At 34.8% G+C, this 21,074-nt stretch overlaps 1 protein-coding gene across 1 annotated transcript; it reads right to left on the reverse strand.

Annotated features, from left to right (window-relative positions):
- Positions 1 to 80: 80 nt before the first annotated feature.
- Positions 81 to 15,823, reverse strand: LOC113233408 (protein obstructor-E-like). The gene is made up of 7 exons (XM_026468538.1): positions 15,717 to 15,823; positions 6,155 to 6,241; positions 2,082 to 2,195; positions 1,619 to 1,683; positions 892 to 1,030; positions 544 to 757; positions 81 to 186 (listed from the first exon to the last, which is right to left on the reverse strand). The coding sequence occupies exons 1-7, from the start codon at positions 15,754 to 15,756 to the stop codon at positions 129 to 131; spliced, it is 717 nt and encodes a 238-aa protein (XP_026324323.1). The 5' UTR covers positions 15,757 to 15,823; the 3' UTR covers positions 81 to 128.
- Between the last annotated feature and the right edge of the window lie 5,251 nt (positions 15,824 to 21,074).

Consider the following 21,074-nt stretch of genomic DNA (forward strand, 5'->3'; position numbering starts at 1 on the left):
TACTGTTAGTGTTTTTAATAACATATAATAGAGTCAAGGATATTTACGAGGAATATTGAAACAATTATTTTTTTAATTAAATTTAATTATTTCGTTTTACAAACTAAATATTATCAATACATATCACTTTACGCTTTCTTGGGAACTTTGCTCTTCTCTAACGGCTGACCCTCGTAGTAGTTTTCGCTGTGAAGAAGTTTATCATCAAAATCTATTTAAAATCTTTGAATATTCGAGTTTATACTATTATGTAAACGTGTCTATAGACGTATATTTCATATATATTATCAGTAGGGCTAGCACGATAAGTAGCGACTTGTGCAAGAGCGACCTAAAGCGCAAGATTTTTATGCGAGAATTATTTCTACAAGAGATTTCTAGCCGCGCCCTATCGTGCTAGCCCTACAAGTCTATGATCGTATATGACATGTATTTTTAACGACACATAAACAAGTGTTAATAGTATGATAAAACGTAATGTTTTTTCAATTGTCATGTCAAAGATCTTTCTGCATAAAAAATCAATAAAATTTAATCGCTTACCATCCCGGCACCTTCTCAGGGTTATCGCACATGAAGGTGTCCTCATTGTAGACTTTGCCAGAGGGGCAACTGCCTTTCTGTGGCTGGACGCCATTGCGGCAGATGTAGAACTTCTGGCAGTCCTCAGGGTGAGGAAAAGTGGGGTGGGGCAAAGCTCGGCCGTTGGGACCCATTACCTCGCCATCAGGACATGAAAAACCGTCGTCGAGAACGTCTAAAAATAAACGTGAAATTAAAATATTACCTGCTCCTATTTACATAGAACTTGATAGATTTTATCTTCACGAGTCTGTGTACATTGTTTTATAGTATTAAATAGTATAAATTAAATGCGAGTTTACAACAAACCCTTTGTAACGTGTTCGCAAGTGCGCTGCACGTACTCCTTCCAGTCGCAGTTGGATGTTTCTTCGTCGAAGAACAGACCGGGCGGGCAGGGAAGCTCGTGGGGAACTCCGTCAGAGCAGTAGTAGAATTTGTCACAAGCCTATAAATAGTAATTTGTAGGCTATTGTCATATAATAATAGCCCCGCACTAGGGAAACCCTGTATCGCGGGTGCCATGGACACACACATAGACAACCACAAATTACACCCAAACTCACGAGAGAGTAGGCCATACAAATATTTCTCCTGGCCCAGGAATCGAACCTGGGATCTCTGCGTGGCAGTCATGGTAACCGTTCGGCCACGGAGGCATTTATGTTAAACAACACTTTAATTTTTTTTGTTTGAATGCTTAATATTAAAAACATTGCAATACTTATCTATGAATTATGGAGTGCATCAGATTTTATGATTTAAAATCTCAAATTAAGTCACTCTGTAATTCATATTCCTTTTGTTACTTAATATGAACTAATGTTTATTTAATCTTGACAATGTTTTTGGTTTTTCTCTCATTCGTTTTCGCTTTATTTCAGAGTTGTGTCAATAAAATAAAACAAAAATAACGATTTAGAGCATAACTTGCGTGACTTGTCTTTTTCGTATTTTTACCATTTATTCTTCAGAAATAAATAAATCAGAGGTTTATTTTTGACATAATTTTGAACACACAATGCAAATTACTTACCTGTGGATCAGGATGCTTGAAATATCCATTCTGACGAGGGCAGCCTTTTGTCGGTTTTGGATCCTCTGAAATTCACAGTTATGTTTTATCCAGATTTAATACTCAAAATATTCGGCAAAAGCAACAAACATCTAGAAAGAAAGAAAAGTAGAGGCCAATTTAGTAGCTAGTACTAGGCCTCTCGTCTGGTATTTTGTGGTTTGACGTTCATTTAAAGAAATATATAAGGGAATAGGAAACATTTTCGTGATTTATCTGATTCACGGAAATGTTTTGTTTTATTGGAACTCATACGATTTTGAAACTATATAATTTAGTCAGACAGAAGTGACAATCACGACCCTTAGTTATTAATTTTTAGATAGATTAGATGCTATCTAATGAGTAGGTATCATTAAGTTTAATTATTTATCATCCAAAATAGCATTAAATGGGGTATTCTCGCAGGACTTCTGGTACTCACGAAGTTCCTTTCTGTCACCGCAGTCTACGTTGGAAGGGATGTCGCATCGTTCTTTATTGGGGTTTTCATCAGAGAACACGAGACCATCAGGGCATAGTTTCTCTTCCGCTTTGCCTATAAAAAGAAATAACGGTAGGTAAGGGGCTACGTTACCCCTATTATTTAAGAAGACGTACAATAATTAAATATAGCCCAATGGTTTGACCTATCGACCCTCAAGTAGAGGGCCGTGTGTGGATTTGGATCAGGGCTCGTACCTCTGAATTTTTCGGAATTTATTTGTGAAATTTACCGTAACTTAAAACTGCCAGATGGTGGGTTCCCGTATTTCGTCGGTTAAAAGGTAAAACTCATTAAGTGACATTTTGTTCAAAAACTAGATTTTTTCAATTTTGCTTTATTGGGAAGAACATCTATGACAAGAAAAATTCAGTAAGTCTGTGGTGTCCTTCATGTTTTAATACATACCAGTCCTTTAGTGATTTTTCATAATGAAAAAATACAAAATCTTAATTATCTCCCTTTGGCCAATTAGGCTATTAGTGAGTTTTACCTTTTAACCGACGATTTATTCAGCTTTTTATGTCACTTACTTTGGACTACTTAACCAGATTCGACAAATAAACAAAGCCTCGGCTGGACCATTTCTTTTCAAGCATAAAGAAACTAAATAAAAAATAAAATAAAATTGTTTATTGAATAACGTATTGCATAAATGAATAACTAAAGGCTATTATGCGAATAAATGTAAAGTATAACACATATACGTGAATTGGGATAATCCTGTATTTCAGGTTCATAATTATACAGGTGAATGTATGATGATTAAATTATAAACAAAAAATAATTAAAATATAAACAAACAAAAAAAAATTTAAGAATGAAATGCAAATCATATACCTATTACGCTTAAATTAGACAACATTTATTTTGGAATAATTAATAAATTCTCTGTATCATCGTAGGACATATTTTGAAGGAATTCTCGTAGAATTTTCTTAACCTTTATGTAACAAAAATGATATATGGCCGGTTTGTGTGTGCCACGAACACCTAGTGACACCGGTAGTAGTAGAGCTAGGTTACAATTATGCAAGTAATTATTTATATTATTCTGGTAACTTATAGACACGACCGAACACATTGCGAGACTGAGTAATATGTGAACTAAAACTAGTCACTATTTGAATGGACATTCTTACTCTTGCAGGATATATATCGTTATATCAAGCGCTGACCTTGGCACTTATGGTTTTGTGCTGTAATTCAAATTCTCGCAGCTCTAAATATTTGTCTCCATAAAGAAATCCTGCGCAATTTTTAGTTTTGACACATTATTTTGAGGTCACGTGTCATGGTTCGTAAAATCTAAAGGCTAGTTCACTTTCGCGTTGTGTTATAAAATTCTTAGTTTGTCGCAATAGTGAGGGAAAGAGTTCGCACTCTATTTGCTGTATTAATGTCGGTGGGGTAATTTCCTTCGAACTACGCATTGAGTGTAACACAACGTAAAAATATGCTGAAATTGGACATATCCGTAGGTATACGTATATGGATAGATGATATATATTTGTAGCTGGTAATCGGCTTGCGTATAGGATGTTTTATACCGTTTATGTTCTACGATTATGCTGATTGTTCTAGGATGTATCCGATATCCCTATCGCATCATTAACATCCTTATACCTAAGTTATATTATTACCGTGTGCATAGTTTTTTGTAATCAATATGAGTTGCTATTTAACAACGTGGTTATTTGTTGCGAATGTTGTTTTAAACTATATAAGGACTAGTAAATATTTCCCGCCAAAATTGCATTAAATAAAAATTATAGCAAAAGCTGTGTTTGTAGTGAGCTCTACAGCTTTTTTATATTTTAGTGTAATCGACAGAATCAGTATTGAAAATCATAACGTAAACGACCCCACGTTTACTAAATACAAAGTGACAAAACACGTGTCGCATCTTTTGCATATTTTTCATCGCTAGTACTTATTACCTTAAACCTGAAAGACTCAAGATAGGTCTTAGATAAGATAGCAAAAATATTGTAAGTGCCAATTAAGGCTTAACATCCACTGCTTTAAGAAATTTTAGCTATTACACAATCCGTTAGGAAATTCATTATTATACATTAAAATTCAATTTAATATCACATTTAAATGTAAAAATATTTAAAAACCCCTATCCTGTAACGTTTGTTTTTTGTCGATTACGCTAAGTCGGCGGTAAAGACTCGATATAAATATCACGGTAATGAAATATATATTTAATGAATAAATATGATTATTAAAATTTACATTGAAAACATGAGATTTTCGTTTAATGATAATACTGTTTTCAACGTGCAATATATACTGTTGATCTAAATAATGATGCATAACTTCACGCGTAGGACAAATAATCATTCTACGAATTGAAATCCATATGGCGACTATGCATACTGATCGCTCCATTCGAAGGTCATTTACCTTCAAACGCTTTCTGATAAAGCTGCATTTAGAAAATAGATACGTAGTGATAGCGTTTATGATCTGCCGCCATGGTCGAATGGTTACCACGCTAGACTGCTACGTTCCCGCGTTCGATTCCCGGGCCGGTAGAAACATTTATTTCTCTCGTGAGTTTGGGTGTAACTTGTGTTTATCTATGTGCGTGTCCATGGCACCCGCGACACAGGGTTTCCCTAGTGCGGCTATGAGTATGTGCGTTATTACTATTATTATTATTATAACATCTTATTATGACATAAAGGTGATTTTTTAAATGTTATTTCAAGTAACGGGACGAATAAGTCGTGCATCTAGTGGCAAGCGAAACGTCTAACTATAACAGTTGCATCGCCAGACTTTAAATCGCAAAGATCTGAGGGGCACTGCCACTGCACTTGTCACCCTGAGACTTGTAATCTCACTAGAACCCTTACAGTTCCTTGGTGTGACAACCATTGAAATTAAAATTCTTTAACGATACGCATTGTGTATTTATTTTCATATTATTAGCTTTCCAACAACTCTGCTATCTCTTATTTTCCTTTAATTATTTTTGTAATACTTAATAATTAATAGTTATTAAATGCACCTGTGTCATATATTTCTAGATCGAGTCTAGAGTGGTGGTCGAAATACTGTAACACGGGGTATCCTAGTACAGGTTTCGCTCTCTCACAATGGTCAAACACGTTGTCATTTCAGCCTTTGTACGTGCCTATTAGTGGCCTGGAGCGTCATAGTGGTAAATCTGCGGAGTTCCACGACACTCACAAGCCCCTGCTAAGAGGGTAAACCTTAGGGGGTTTAGTGGGTATGCCCTCCACCTGGAGAGCTTGTCCCATATAACCCTTGAGTCTCCCCGGGCTCGAGGTTATGCATAAAGCATTTCCCAGTCATAAACAAAAAAATACTGTTATAAACTGCCACGGTGTGGCGGTTTATATCGACAAAAGAACTTTAATTTCTACAAAATAACCGTAAGAGCAAAAATATCTCTCACTTAGCTTTAAACTAAGTCCAAGTCAAGAAACTGCGGCGATCATGAAAACACTTTAAAAAACTTTTTTTTGCATTTTTTATAAATTTCAGAAGCATTGAATTGTTGCAATTTAATTCTTGAAATTAATTCAGTCCCTAGTATAAGAGACAGTTGTTGTTAAAGAAGTTAAATTCTGTTTAGTTTCAATGTTGCACGATTGTTGTTTCGCTATTATATGCTAATCTATTATTGCCTCTATTGAACTATCTTTCTTGCCGTGTTTAATTCATTCAAGATTACCTAATTATCACTTGTTTTAATGGCGAAGAAAAACATTGCTATAGCTCCTGCGTATTGTAAAAGTACATGTAACTTTACAAAGGAACATGAAGTTCTTTTGAGTCATTTTGGTGGATTATATACCTATAGACATTGAGTAAGTTGTTGAGTGAGTTGGATGTCATTATACACTACAGTGCGCTTTAGAAAATATCCAAGACCTTACATATGACGGATGTAGACATATTAGTGCGATATTATTGTCGCGCGTGAATAGCTTAGAACAGTCGACATGAAGTCGACCTTTTATCACGATACCAACCTTTGCTGCATTTATAATAAAGGTCACACTGGTATTGATCCGGGAAGAAGCCATTCTTGTCGGGACATTGGAATTCCTGACCTGAAACTGAGACAAGAAATAAATTATTATAAATTGCGCGTAATTACATTATTTTAATTATATAGTGTATTTTTTTATGGTACCAAGTGACGGAACAAACAAGTCGTGCGCCTGGTAATAAGCGACACGTCTGTCCATAACAGTTGTACTACTAACACTCAGAACTTTAAATCACTAAGATTTAAGGAGCATCGTCACTGCGCCCGCCTGTCGCCCTGAGACGCAAATTGACGTCTCATGTGCCTGTTTCTTAACAAGCAACCTTACGATTTTCTTCAAAACCGAAATGCAGTAAGGACCACATTACTACTATGCGGCAGAAATAGGTAAGGTGGAAGTAAAGAGCTCTACAGCTAACAACTAGAGTGTATAATAAAAATGTATAATAAGTAATAAGAATAACGTATTGAAAATGAAGGCCGTTATTTAGAACCGATTTCAAAAAAAGGAGGAGGTCCTCAATTCGATTGTATGTTTTCTTTGTATGTATGTAACGTGTTAACTTCGACTCCTTTCTAAACCGATTTTGATGATCTTTTTTCGTTGGAAAGAGGATACCTCAGAAGTAGTCCTATTTAAATTTGGTGAAAATGTTCCACGTCTAAGGGTGGCAAACTAGGGGATGAACGATTTTTGAGGTCGGTATTTTTAGTACTCTGTCCAGAGACTATTATCATATCATTTCGAAAAGGAGAAGGTGTCTGCCACCGTGGGCCAACTTGCACACGCTCTCGAATTCAAGTGATAAACACTTCTATTTACTAAACAAAAACATTGATTCTTCGTGAAGTCTTGTTTTGTTATATATTTGTTGAATTATTAAATAAGGCACTTTTGTTTTTCAAGGTGTCCTACAAATGTAATCATCCACTAAAATTTCATATTGCATGCATGTTCAAAGTATTGACAAATAAATTTGCCTGTTGGAAAAGTTTGCATAATCCATGCCTTACGTGATAATTATAAGTAGTTCTATAGTTCCTGCCAAGTGATATCAGAGCATAAATTCTGGTTAAAGCAGGAAGGTGTTGACTTCCTGATCTGATTATAACTGGATTAAAATTATTGAAGTTACTCAGCAAGTTCTAAGCCTCCATAAATTTGAACAAAATAAGACCCTGGCCAATAAATTTGGTCAAGAAAATAATTAAGCTACACAGAGAGTTCATACTGTTTTTTTTTTTTGGAAAGTAAAAGTTTTTAAAAGGAAGGTTCATTATCTTTATACATGGCTTTATTCTTTACTTTTTACCTTATTTTTATTGAATATCAGGATGTTTCACCTAGTTTGTTATAATTATTTATACAAAGACAGAACACTTAGATGAAATTCCTTCGATCCGGCCGGATTAGAACCGACGCGACGGCCACTAGCAAACCGTGCCAAACGCTTTGCCATCTAAGCCACGGAACGAAATAGCGGACCTCACGAATTTCTTTATGTGATTGTTGTCGGATCTGGTGTATTTGGTTTTCAACGACTTTTTGGTACATAATTTTTTTGTTATATAAAATTGATATCATATCAATTCTTTACGGCATATTATGTTTGTTTTTTTTATTTCATATATTTTAGGTCTAAAAAGTTATTTATTAAAAAATGCATTGTCCAATTATCAAAAATACTGACAAATTTCGGTACCCTAATTTAATTATATAAAATTTTATTAGTGACCTGAATTTATTGCTCGTAAGTTTTTTCGTTAAATGTTATTAAGGAAACGAAATCAATACCAATAAGGAACAAATAAGCAACTATATTTATTTAAAAAGAAAAAAACATCGGTTCTAATTGGAAGTGAAACTATGTTTTCAAATTTAAATCACGTTTTTTTGTTTTTTCAACAATGTGAACCTGAAAAGAGCCCAGTTTGTTTGGTTTGTAGAATCGTGAAAACTTAAGAACTCAATGTATGTTCTGATTTTAATTTCATAGTAAGTATTTTTTTTAAATAAAAATACTATGTACAGGAAAAGAAATAAATTAATTATTTTCTAAACTCATTGCAAATCTTTCATAATGTAAACACCTTGAAAACAGAGAAAGAGTGAACCGATGTTTTCAGGCGAGTATACCAACCTCATCCACGTCTTCACTATTAAATAGGTGACATTTTAGACAGAAGTAAGCCTTATCTCATAAACAAATGTGAATATAAACAAATTGTAGTACTTTATGTAACTCTACGCTAATAAGAATAAGACCATGACGACTTTGAACTAAATTCCTCTATAACAGAATGTAAACTCGCAATCAGCAAAATATAAAATTACCGCTAAGACCTCTAAAACAAGAAGTAGAGTAGAGTAAGCTACGTACCTATGATACTCGATTAGTTGACTCGGATAATTCGATTAAAGATTACGAGTAGCACTATATTTAAATTCGATTTGTTGATAATCGATTATTCATAGATAATTGATAGTTTCGTCAAGTTTTTTTTTAATTAAAATGAGTCTGATTGAATACGCAACTGGTTATGGATGGCTATGTCAGTTCAAACCCAAGCTAATGTTTAGATTGACATTTCATCAAATCCATTCTCTAGATTTTAAGTTCTAAAATTCTAAAATTGAAATAGAGCAGAACACGTAAAAAAATTTCGGAAATATAGATTTGAAATATCTTTTGAATTTCGGTTGTATTTTACTGCGTTTATTTTTTACGATACTAAGTAATAAGTCGTGGGCTTGATGGGGTAAGTGACATGCCCGTCCACAACAGTTGCAGTACCACTCAGAGATTTAAATTACAAAGATCTGAGGGGTACTGCCACTGCGCCCATCACCCTGAGACATAAGATGAAAAGTCTTATGTGTCTTGTCCCACGTATTTTTCGTTGAAGACTAAAATTATTATAGTATAAATCGAGGAGGTAGGCTGCAGCACGTTTCTACACTAGATTTAGTTATACGATAGTTATCAATTAGTTTGTATCAAACGTATTCGTAAAAAAAAATATTCCGAAAAAGTCTACATGGGTAAGTTCAGTAGCAATAGATCTCCTTTTGAAAGAGTTCGTCCAGGGAAGTCTTTTCACCTTATCTATTTCTGCCGCCAACCAGTAATGTGAACATTACTGCGTTCCGGTTTGCCTTTGCCCTTGGTTTGGAAGGGTAAGGATGCTGGTGAAATTAGAGGCAAATGGAACTTGTCAACTTATGTCGCAGGATGATGAGTGCAGTGGCACTGCCGTTAAGACCTGTGAGACTTAAAGCTCTATGTGACACTGCTACTGTTATGGATAGGCGTGTCTCTCCACCAGGCGCACGACTTATTCGTCCCGCCACTTGGTATTATATTATTTAAAAAAATGCAATTTTGTTATCTCTACCTAATTTCGGAGGCAATTTTTATTATTTAAATATTCGAGTATATTATCGTGAAATACGAAGTAATATTTCAGGATACCACACTCAAATGTGAAAAAATACTTCATTGTAATATTCAAGAATACTTAAATAAAAATAATTGCCATCGTAATAGTAGTTGTATGTAGACAACACTAACCTGAAAATTACACACCTCTAGCAAAGGATTGTTGTATGTCGAAATAGTTGTTTTTGTTAAGCTACCAAATATTTGTGGTTCATGAAATCGTGATACAAAACGACATGTATGGGCACGATTAAATACAAATTCAACGCCCGGCCATGATTTTTGACATAAACGCACAATTTCTTTACATTTATTGTCGCATTTGCTCCATATATCGTAAATAATGTGTTCGTGATAGAAGTTTCAAAAGTTAATTCTGCCGTGACTATTGAACTACAGTTAAATTGGCCTTGCGACATACCTGTGCATGTTAGGAAATGTCCTGCGTTTTAACCGTTTAAAATAGCTGTTGCGAGAGGAGAATGGATTATATGATGATACGAGTGATTGATCCTTATATTTTATAACCTATTATGATGTAAATTCATAATTGGGGCTATCAGCGCAAAAGTGGTGTAACCCCATGAAATGCATATACAAGAAATTAAACGTGACTAATTTTAAATCCCTCATTTTAAAATTAGTTAAATTATTTATATATATAGTAATCACATATGACCAATACATAATTAAAGAGAAGAAGAAGAGGATTACAGGTGAATCGGACTTATTAGAGGCGAAGCTGTAGAGCCTTGAATTAAAGTAGCCTGTTTATCGGTTTTCTGCAAGATATATCATAGAAAGTGTGCGATGAAATTGCACGATTTAATCCCGCCTTCTCCTTTCCATCACCGAGGAACTAGACGTAGGCTTATATTCCACGGTTTCCAAGGATTCGTATGAAGCGTTATGCTTCCACATTATTTCCTTAACATTTTAACTTGGGCCTTTTCAAGGCGGGAATGAATAGGCAATATTTAGATGTGCATGCTCCATAGTCAACCTCATCGTCATTTTCCATCAGGTGAGATGGAGAACAAACGCGCAGTTAAATTTAAAAAAAATACACATGAAAATAATATCTATATACTTAATAATCATGTACTTTAGTAGAATAAAAAGTAATATTGTAGAAAAAGATGTGAGTTATACCGCTTTTACACTGATAGCCTCAATTGTTGTAACATACTGGATACATAGAACCCTGCGTTATGGGAACCCTGTGTGGCGGGTGCCATGAACACACACATTGACACCCAAACTCACGAGGCAAATAATGTAGGCCGTGCAAATATTTCTCCCGGCCCGGGAATTGAACCCGGGACATCTGCGTTGCAGATCAGCATAACCGGCCACGGAGACATTTCTTCGATATTTATTTCATTGTTAAGCAAATTACACCTGTAATCGTCACATTTGATTAGACTCTACTGCTCATACGTAACGCAGATTCCCTGTGAAGAATGGGCATTTAACTCTAGGGCTTGCTATTTGTTAATAAACTTCTGAACACATATCATATAAAAGATTTATTTCAAACATCATCAACCGACAACTGCAAGAGCTAAACGTCACTACCACGGATTTTTGTCACCTATGTACACAGAAGCCTTTTAGTGTAAAGTTTTTGTTTCACTATGGTTCTAATTCTCATGAATGACAAATTTAGAATATCAACCGGAATCTTATTATAGAAGCGTATCCATATTTCAAAGACTTTTTTTTATAATATCAAGTGATGGGACGATCAAGTCGTGCACCTGATGGTAAGTTTTACGCCTGTCCATAACAGTTGCAGTGCCACTCAGAGCTTTTAACAGCAAAGATTTGAGGGGCACTGCCACTGCGCCCGTCAACCTGAGACATAGTTGACAAGTCCCATGTGCCTGTAATTTCACCAGCTCCCTTACCCTTCAAAACCGGAACACAGTGATGCTGACATTACTGCTTGGCGGTAGAAATAGACAAGGTGGTAGTACTTCCCTGGAAGACCTCTTTCACAAGGAGCTCTACTGCTACTAAAAACGTTTTTAACCCTTTTCAGGTTCCATGGTCACGGCTGACTGAGATGATAAAGTCATCCAGCCGGTTTGTTTGAAAAACCAAATAAATACCATAATAAAAAAAAATAGTTTCATTTCCAATTTAATGTCATTTGGTATATAATATACATTACTAATATAGTATAAATAGCTACAAGGTCTTTACGTGAAGTACAAAACATTTCCACGTGGATAGTTGTTAAGTTTTACGTTGGAGAATCTCCTACTCCGGTTTTAAAGGGTAAGGGTGCTGGTGAAATTACAGGCATATGACACTTGTCAACTATGTATCAGGGTGACGGGCGCGGGGGTAGGGCACCTCCGATCTTTGCGATCTGGCGTTGCAACTGCTATGGACAAGCGTGTCGCTTACTACCAGGCGCACGACTTGTTCGTCCCGTCATTTTGTATCACAAAAAAGCTCCCAAGACTCATACGCACTGCTATTACTATAGTGTTATAACTCAAAATATGTGAAATTCAAGATTATACCATTGTTGAATGTAAAATTTGATTCTCTACACGTCAATAAAATAGAATATTGTAAAAAAAAACTAAAAGATTCTTAACTACTTAACTCAAAATGAGACACGCTTTATGTGAGCTAATTCTGGCCAAAATAGTCCTTATTCAAAATTATGAAATTATTTGTTTCTGTTTTATTTTTAAATAATATGTATATTTGGCATGTAGAAATAACCCATATATAAATTTACACAGATCTTTCACGGAAAGCGAGTAATTCGTTTTTCGTCGATTCTGAGAAAATACACTTTTTGAGTTAATACACTATTGTATTAACAGTGAGATATTTTGCCTAATTAAGGTGCTGTAAGCTCTTATTTATACTATAACTGTGTTTGTATACTATGTATAACCCTGAATTTTTTAGACCTAATATTGTAATCTGTTCTTGTACATACATGTACGTACGAACATACACTTCACGTTCTTTACCTATCGGTGTATACAGAGACCACGGCCTTCCATTTACTACGATCTTGACACACATGTTTCGCCTCATCAATACGTATCAATTTCCAAACTTTCAAACACGCTCGTCGGTTAAGGAAACTCTTGACCTGGGGTTCTAGTGCCGTCCGCCGTCTGACATCATGCGTCTTTTAATTTTTTCGAGTATTATTTATTTAACAGTATTTGTTTCGAACGAATGTCGGGTGGAGAACGGGAACGGATCCTCTGGCGTTTCTTTATGACGCCCTCAGTTTGGTATACGTACGAAATATATAATTTTAATGAATATTGTGAGTAAACGTTCAAGCGCAAACAGAAGAACCTGTTATTGGATAAGTCCCATTACTCAGTAACAGAGACATTAGTACTATAATAAACAATTAAATTTATTATATATTTTGTTATATTTATTAACGAATTTGACATTGACCGTATTATTATACTTTAATTTACATTTATTAGCTATTAATAATCCATATTGACATTTCCTGTATGTAGTACCTCCACATTTGACATGGCTAGTTTATTTCAATTATTTATTAGTTTCATTAATTATCTTGATTTGTTTTTGCGCACTATTGTGTACTATGACTTGCTATTATATAATTATTTCTCACTATTTGTAAACTGACGCTCACTTTTCGAAGAGTAGTATAAAATAACATGTAATTGTATTTGCGTGAAATTTGTAATGTTAAACAATACTATATGTACTGTGAATATGCATGAATATCACCGCTAAATAAAAATAAATTTCTTTTGTATTACTTACATGAAAATATTTAAAACTAAGTAATAGAATTATATTTAATAGGATGTACTAATTTCCGTCACATTTTATTGAAAAAAAAAGTTTTTAGATTGAGTTAAAATAATTCTTGTACGCTAGGTCCATTCCTGTTGTTTTTATGTCCATGTGCTCTTACAGCATTGTGTTCCTACTTCTATTCATGGTGAGCAAGGACCATACAAAGTAAGATTATCAAGTGACTGAAGAATAAATTATGCGTCTGGCGGTAAGCAACACGCTTACTCATAACAGTTGCAGTGTCACTCAGAACATTAAATCGCAAAAATCTGAGGGGCACTGCCACTGCGCCCGTTACCCTGTGACATAAAATTGATAAGTCCCATGCGCCTATGGTTTCTTCAGCACCGTTACCTTCAAAACCAGAAAGCAGTAATGGTTACATTACTGTTTGACGGCAGAAGTAGATAATGGTGACAGTACTTCTATTGACGAATTCTTTTACAAGGAGCTCTACTGCTACTAAATAATATACGAGTATGTTATAAAATAAATTTTTTCTAAAATTAGAAACTCCGCGTCAAAAAAACTGGAAAGAATTTTTTTAATACGGATATACATAATTAAGTGAGTGGTCTGTTTATGGATGATTGCAAATGTGGCAAATTTTATTATTTACGTATTCGAGTATATTGTCGTTGTAACATACTTGAAAACTTAAATAATTAAGAAAAGAGGTAGTCAATGCTAACTCAAAAACAACCGATATTACAGTTCGAACTTTTACATTAAACTTAAATTTGAGCTAGTTATTTGCCTTTAGTGAAAGGTTGTCCAGACGTTATAAACGAGACACGTTATCTGAGATAAACAAGCAGAAAATTTACAAATAAACTCATGATGTATTAAAACAATTGTGAATTCCTAATAATACTCAGTTTCAACAAGCATTTATTATCAGAAACTATAAATTGGTAGTGGTGTAATAGGTTGACATATCGCCTCTCCAGCATATGGGCGTTGGTTCGGATCCGGGCTTGTCCCTATGAGTTTTTTGACATCTATGTGCGATATTTAATTTGATATTTACCATGAGTTGTTCAGTAAAGGAAAACATAGACTTAATGATGTGTGTCAAGTTCCCAATCTGTCCATGGTCTCGAAGATACGAGATGTTTATACATGTGAAAATCATGAAAATATAAATCAACGTACCACACTCTAAATTTTAAGAAAAAATAATAGTTGTAGTTTTTTATTATTTTTTTGAACTACAAAAATAAAACCACATGACGACCTCACTGGCTCAACGGTTTGCACTGTAGGCGTTGGGTTTATTTATTTATTTATTTATTTATAATATACAACTTACACTAACAGTAAAAACCAAACATGCAAGCCATAGTCAATATTGGTTGGGTGTAGAGATCCCGGATTCGATTTATGGTCGAACCAATTTGGGAAATGCACTTTTCTTAGTTAATTCTGGTTTGGATGTTCTGGGTACCTCGGAGTGAATTCCATCGCTCTGACACTCATAGTACATGGAATTTCCTAGGTTGTGACTGGATAATTGGTCTTGTACATTATTATTATTATTTAAAACTTTCAATCCTATATTTACGACAGTTTGAATTAAATATTACTTGTCATTAAATTACGTAATCAAATAATTTGCTGAGCTAATCAAATTATCATTAGTCAAAATATTATGAATCGGCAATGACTTTTTAATGATTATTTCCACAAATATATTCACAAATAGGAAATGAAACTATTTTTCCGGATTTAAATCGCGTATATGTTTTTTCTAACAATTTATAATGGATTTAAATCCGGAAAAATAGTTTCATTTCCTGTGTGTAACAAACGCGAAAACCTAAGAACTTAATTATATTCACAAATTTGAAATAACTTTCATATTGCATTGTTAATTTTTCAAAATATTAAAGCACCTTGTCTAAAATATGTTTATTTATTCTTTGCTTTACTCAATTGCATTAAAAGACGAAAGAACACATTTAATAATAATATAAAATCTATTAATAATAAATTAAGACTATGTTTAGCTAAATAGTTAAACAGTTAAACTACTAAACAGTTAGCTAACTGTATCCCCTTTTAAATTGTAAAATAAAAAAAATAAAAGTAATTATCGTAAACTATGAATAATAATGATGGGTATAATTAGAATACCGTATTGTTGCTTTTAAGTTATGCGTAACAACTTTCATTTCATGAAAGAATTCAACCCTCTTGAAATTCCGCCATATTTTTTTGCCATTGGATAGACAAAATTAACTTTTTCGATAACTAAAATAAATCAAATGAACTTACCTAATACAAGACCGGCTAGGGTAACCAGCAAAGTCTTCATCGTGATCTGGTTCACCGAATTGGATTAACTATATAAAAATTAGATCAGTCCGCGTGTACGTGTTGCCAGTACAGAAGGTTGTTCGGTATTGCCGCGAGCTCATTGTGCCTGCGTCGCCGGCGCAGCTTATTACACGCTATGCGATGGAAACGGGTGCAATAAATGACGCTTTACCGAATTTTTTTAGGAATATAGTGTGTATAGTATAACATTACTGTCATATGTTAAAATATCTTTTAGAAGTTTTTATAAGGATAAATGAGTTCGTCCTGGAAAGTACTGCCACCTTGCCTACTTTTGTCACCAAGCAGTAATGTGACCGTGTGTTCCGGTTTTGAAAGACTAATCTGCTGGTGAAATTACAGGCACATGGGACTAATCAGCTTATGTCTCAGGGTGATGGGCGCAGTAGCAATGCCCCTTAGATATTTGCGATTTAAAGCTCTCAATAGCATTGAAACTGTTATGGAGAGTCGTCCTGCCACTTGGTATCATAAAAAAAAATTGAATGTGAATGAATTTGGAATTACGAATTATGTGTTATATTTTCATAATTTCTACATAAACTCTCAAAATTAACACAGCTGTAAATTTAACGTATATTTAACGTATATTTTACATAAATGTATCGGTTTATAACAAAATAGAAATGTCACAGTTGGAATGAATGGAACAAAATGTTGATTGACAGAATACTGCACTCTTCTAAAGCGAATGGACTGTAATGAGTGTAGATTCGAAAAAAGTGTCGTGCAAGTCGAGTTAAAATACAGAGTGTAAGATTGTAATGACCTTTATGAAACCTTGTAGCCCTTTTGTGAAGCATTTTTGGTGTTTCACTTATGTACTATGGTATAAAAGAGTTTAATTATGAGAAAATAATTGCATAGTAATTCACTGGGTTTACTATTTGTATTGTAAAAAGTATGCTAAAGTATTGGCATCATCATCAGCCTATGCCAGTCTACTGCTGCCATTTCGCTCGTTCCTACGCTTGCTGCATCCGTTTGCCGCCAGCAGCAGCCTTTCGCGGATCAGTGCTCCATCTGGCCAGAGGGCGCCCTATACTATTAACTAACTACTAACCACTAATGATCCATAGTAATGTTAGTAATACAGTAAATTTTTCTTACGTGCTATGGTTAGTGCAATACAAAATTAGGTATTTAATTCTAGAGAAATGCCACGTCTAGACCACTACCTTATGCACGTGTAGTTGCACCTAATGTTGTTGGTAGAGGCAGTCCAGCCTATTGGCAATAACGGTTATGATGCTATTAGCGCTGCCGTGCACACGCATCATGAGTGAGGCAGGAAGCCATCTGCGTGCCACCGTGAATATTGCCGATGCACTACAGTGTCGCGGCAGCCTCATTAGCATCCTGAAAGCGTTGTTATATTGTACCCTTAATGTATACTGGGTTATCTGCGTATACTTCACCCACAGGCTGCTCGTGTAAAAGTTTTGGCTATATGCCATAATAAATAATGATATCTTTACATCTTTGGTGCAACGAGCAAACCTGCGGGCGAGCATATTACATGAAACAGACAGGGTCCTTCTCTCCCTTTCCATGTCAGCATGTCGGCAATATTACTAGCGTATTTGTACCAATATATTTTCTGTATGCATACAGAAAATATAACAAAAAATAATCTTTATGTACTTTGACAAGAACACGAGAGATCCGACACTTTAAAACACTCTATACTTTTTATTTGCTCCAGCTGGTTAAATCTCGAGGTCCCAAGTAGCTGGCCTCGTATGCCACACGATGGTCAATTTCATGGTGACAAATGTAGGAAGTTTGGTTTTAATTTTTAATATATTTCTTGGTCATTACCATTGATGTAACCTTAGGTTTTAATGAAAGTTTATACATAGTTATTGTTAAATAAAATAGTAGATAATTTAATGAACCTATATATAATTTGTACTGTGTTGATAGAATAGTAGATACAGTTTGGGTATGGAAAATCAACATTTGACTGTGTTGACACCCCTTGACTTCAGTAATGCTTTCAATGGAGTTGACTTTGACTTATTATTGGAAGTATTGCGTTTCTTAACATATCTCCAGCAGTTATTGAATGGCTTCGACGCTACCTCGGTGGACGTCGGCAGTGTGTACAACGCCTAAGTTTCGGTTTTTCTCCACTATCCTTTAATTTATTTCCTTAATTTTTTCGTTTAAAAATATATAAGTATTTAATATTATTATTTATGTATTAATAATATTTGTATGTATATATCTATCTACATATATGAGTTTATTAATAATGATTATGTAGTGTACTTATAATGATATTCTTTGGTTGCACCCCTTTTGCATATCCCAAATTTCTAATAATAAATATTAGACATCACACACTTGGTCTGATTCCAAAGTAAGTAACTAAAGCAGTTTAACTGCTTCTGTGGCCGAACGGTTACCATGCTGAACTGCCACGCAGAGCTCCCGCGTTCAATGCCCGTGTCTGGAGAAATATTTGTATTTGTATACATTTATTTCTCTCGTGAGTTTTGATGTAATTTGTGGTTGTCTATGTATGTGTCCATGGCACCCGCGGTACAGGGTTTCCCTAGTGCGGCTATGAGTGTGTGCGCGTTATTATTATTATTACTTGTGTTATGGAAATCGGCAACAACGATGATACCACAAATTCCCTATTTCTATCTTAAGGTTGCCTGAAAGAAATTGCTAAATGGCACTAAAGTAGCCTTTTGTAAGTTTCTATATTGTATTTTAACTGTAATTTTATGTCCAATAAAGAATATTTCATTTCAATCGAGATTTTATGGTAGATAATTTCATCGTGTGACCTCGAACGATATACACGTTTGTCGTTAAGCTTTATGTTATGTTATTTATTATTATGTGACGGAAGTAACTGCGTATCAACATACTTTCCTTGTTTTTCTGAGTGTTGTTCATCCCTTTCTAAACTTCAAATTAAGAATATGTAGAAATTAAATATTTTATACCACACGTATACCATCATGATAAGTTGACCATAGTTATAAGTTGCGTATGTTTTAGTGTTAATTTTATCGGAGCTAATCAGGCCGCGCCATATAACTACTAATATAAAATGTAGCGAGTTCCACCAAAAAGGTAAGGTCTGAAAATTAGCCGACCTTTTTATCTACATGTGTAACTTTAGATGATATTGTTTAAGCGAAATTATTGTTATGTTAATGTACATAAATGAAGCTCTTTATTATTATTATTATTATTTTGAAGATCCACTCTCGCCTCAAGGCCTAAAAGATAATTTTGAATTTTTTAATAAGAGCGGTCAGGGTCAGAAACTCAGATCCAAGAACCGGCCTTCTGAATTTGTGCTGAAAGCGACACGCCAAAGAAATCCAACCGGTTCAAGCTGCTATTCAGGCTGACTGGAATTAAGCCGTTTGCGGACAAAACAATTGGGATTGTTTCAGTTCACCACATTCCACATGTCGGTGATCTCGTGCGCCAGATCGAGATACTTCCGACGTTTCGACTTTCACGAGGCCCTCGTCATGCGGGATGGTAACGTCTACAAGAAATACCCTCGACTGCGATCGACCCAATATCAAAATATCAGGCTTATTTGCAAGAATAGTCCTGTCTGTGATAATGGATCGATCTCAATAGATTTTCAAGTATTGGTTCCGGTGAATACTTGTAACAAGACATCCTTTGTTGCACGAGTCCGTACTACAGAGCCAGCTCTTGATGTAATACTTTGGCTGCCTGTTTGTGTGTATGTGTGTGGTTATTATTATTATTAAGGATAAAATGGAATTTTAGACTCTCATATCCCCTATGACCTTAACGATTAATTTTAAATTGTTGAATAGGAGAGACGATATTCCCCAGCAATAGCCCAGCTCAATATTATCATTATTTAATGAATTCTTTCTTATATAGACTATATAAGATTATATAGTACCCAGTGAGATCATCTCATAATATTTTTTAATTAATTAATTACATAGTCTCAAACTAGGAAATTCCTTGTACTATGCGTACCAGAGCAACGTTATTTTAAGTCTAGGGTACTACCGCTGAACAATAAGACATACATAAATTTACAAAACTTTGTTTCAAAAATATTTTCTACCGGAAATCGACCTCAGAACCTCCTCAATTAGCGTCCATAGTACTAATATTGCTCTACTTTTGAGGTTGTTGCAAATTACGTTACCCATTGAAATATGATTCATACCATATGGAACAAAAGTACCTCAATTGCTTTCGAAAAAATTGAGCTTTCGACGCAGCGTATTCAAGATATCGCAAGTCGTGCATGTAGGGATCGAGATTGCGTACAATTCATTTTTCGAATAACCATTGCTTAAAATGTAATCTGATGAGAATTTACGCCAATATTACGCACGTTCCTTTGGTCAAAATCATAAATTTAAGCATATAAATACAGCAAAACGTTACAAGTAGGCAGAAATAACTTTGAAATGAAAAGCATAGAACGGGGAATAAGTACATCTCTTTCATTGTTCTTCTGACCGATGGCATACGAGTAGACTTGCAGCCCTACTTGCAGAACTACCGAACACGTTTGCCAGCATGGTGAATGGTGAAAAGTTATTTACTAATCGGCGTAAGGTTCTCCTGAGGTAAGCCAGACTTTCGGACGAGAACATGATTAGTATGTCTTCGGGGGAGCTCCTTTCGTGCACTACAAAAAGTGCTTAAAACAAAAACGCTAAAAGGTTGTTTTTAGCATGATATGAAGGCATTTGATACCGCTTAGTTGTCGATATCTCGAAAAGGTAGTCAGAATACTTATAATAGATATAAAAATAAGATTAAAACTATATAAAAATATTAAATGACCTTATCTACAATTGGCATATGACAATGTCCAGATATGAATAATTGATATTGCGAATTAGGCAACGTAGACAATCAGAATTGGGCAACTGAGGTTGTCAAAAACTGGTCTAGGAACAACAGGATTTAGTTCGCGTGCCTGTACTCACGACTATTCTATAGAATTGCAATTATAGTACCGGTACGCTATGATGGCCGTATTGACGTTTGTCCGCTCATCAAGTTTCGTATTAATTCGTAACTACGTTGAAGGAGTTAATTGCTGTGCATTGTTGTCAACAGTGATGTGCAGTAAAATTTATAGAATGTTTTTAAGACACAACTCGACATTTATTGTTCCAAATTCCAAATGTTTAAAAATGAAATCTAATACGATCGTAACTTATAGGATCGCTGGCCAGCACAACTTATACCTCCGGCAAACTCGCGTCAAAGTTCAATGCAAAACAAAGCATTTTCGATTTGACTATATATTTT

This window comes from Hyposmocoma kahamanoa, unplaced genomic scaffold (genome assembly GCF_003589595.1).
Source record: "Hyposmocoma kahamanoa isolate Upper Pololo Valley unplaced genomic scaffold, ASM358959v1 78, whole genome shotgun sequence".
Classification (NCBI taxonomy): domain Eukaryota; kingdom Metazoa; phylum Arthropoda; class Insecta; order Lepidoptera; family Cosmopterigidae; genus Hyposmocoma; species Hyposmocoma kahamanoa.

Excerpts from the sequence above, each read along its gene's own strand:
- LOC113233408 (XM_026468538.1), bottom strand. The coding sequence starts at position 15,756 with ATGAAGACTTTGCTGGTTACCCTAGCCGGTCTTGTATTAG. Across the intron at positions 6,242-15,716 it reads CCTAGCCGGTCTTGTATTAG|TTTCAGGTCAGGAATTCCAA; the intron begins GTAAGTTCATTT and ends TTCTTGTCTCAG. Across the intron at positions 187-543 it reads CCTGAGAAGGTGCCGGGATG|CGAAAACTACTACGAGGGTC; the intron begins GTAAGCGATTAA and ends ACTTCTTCACAG.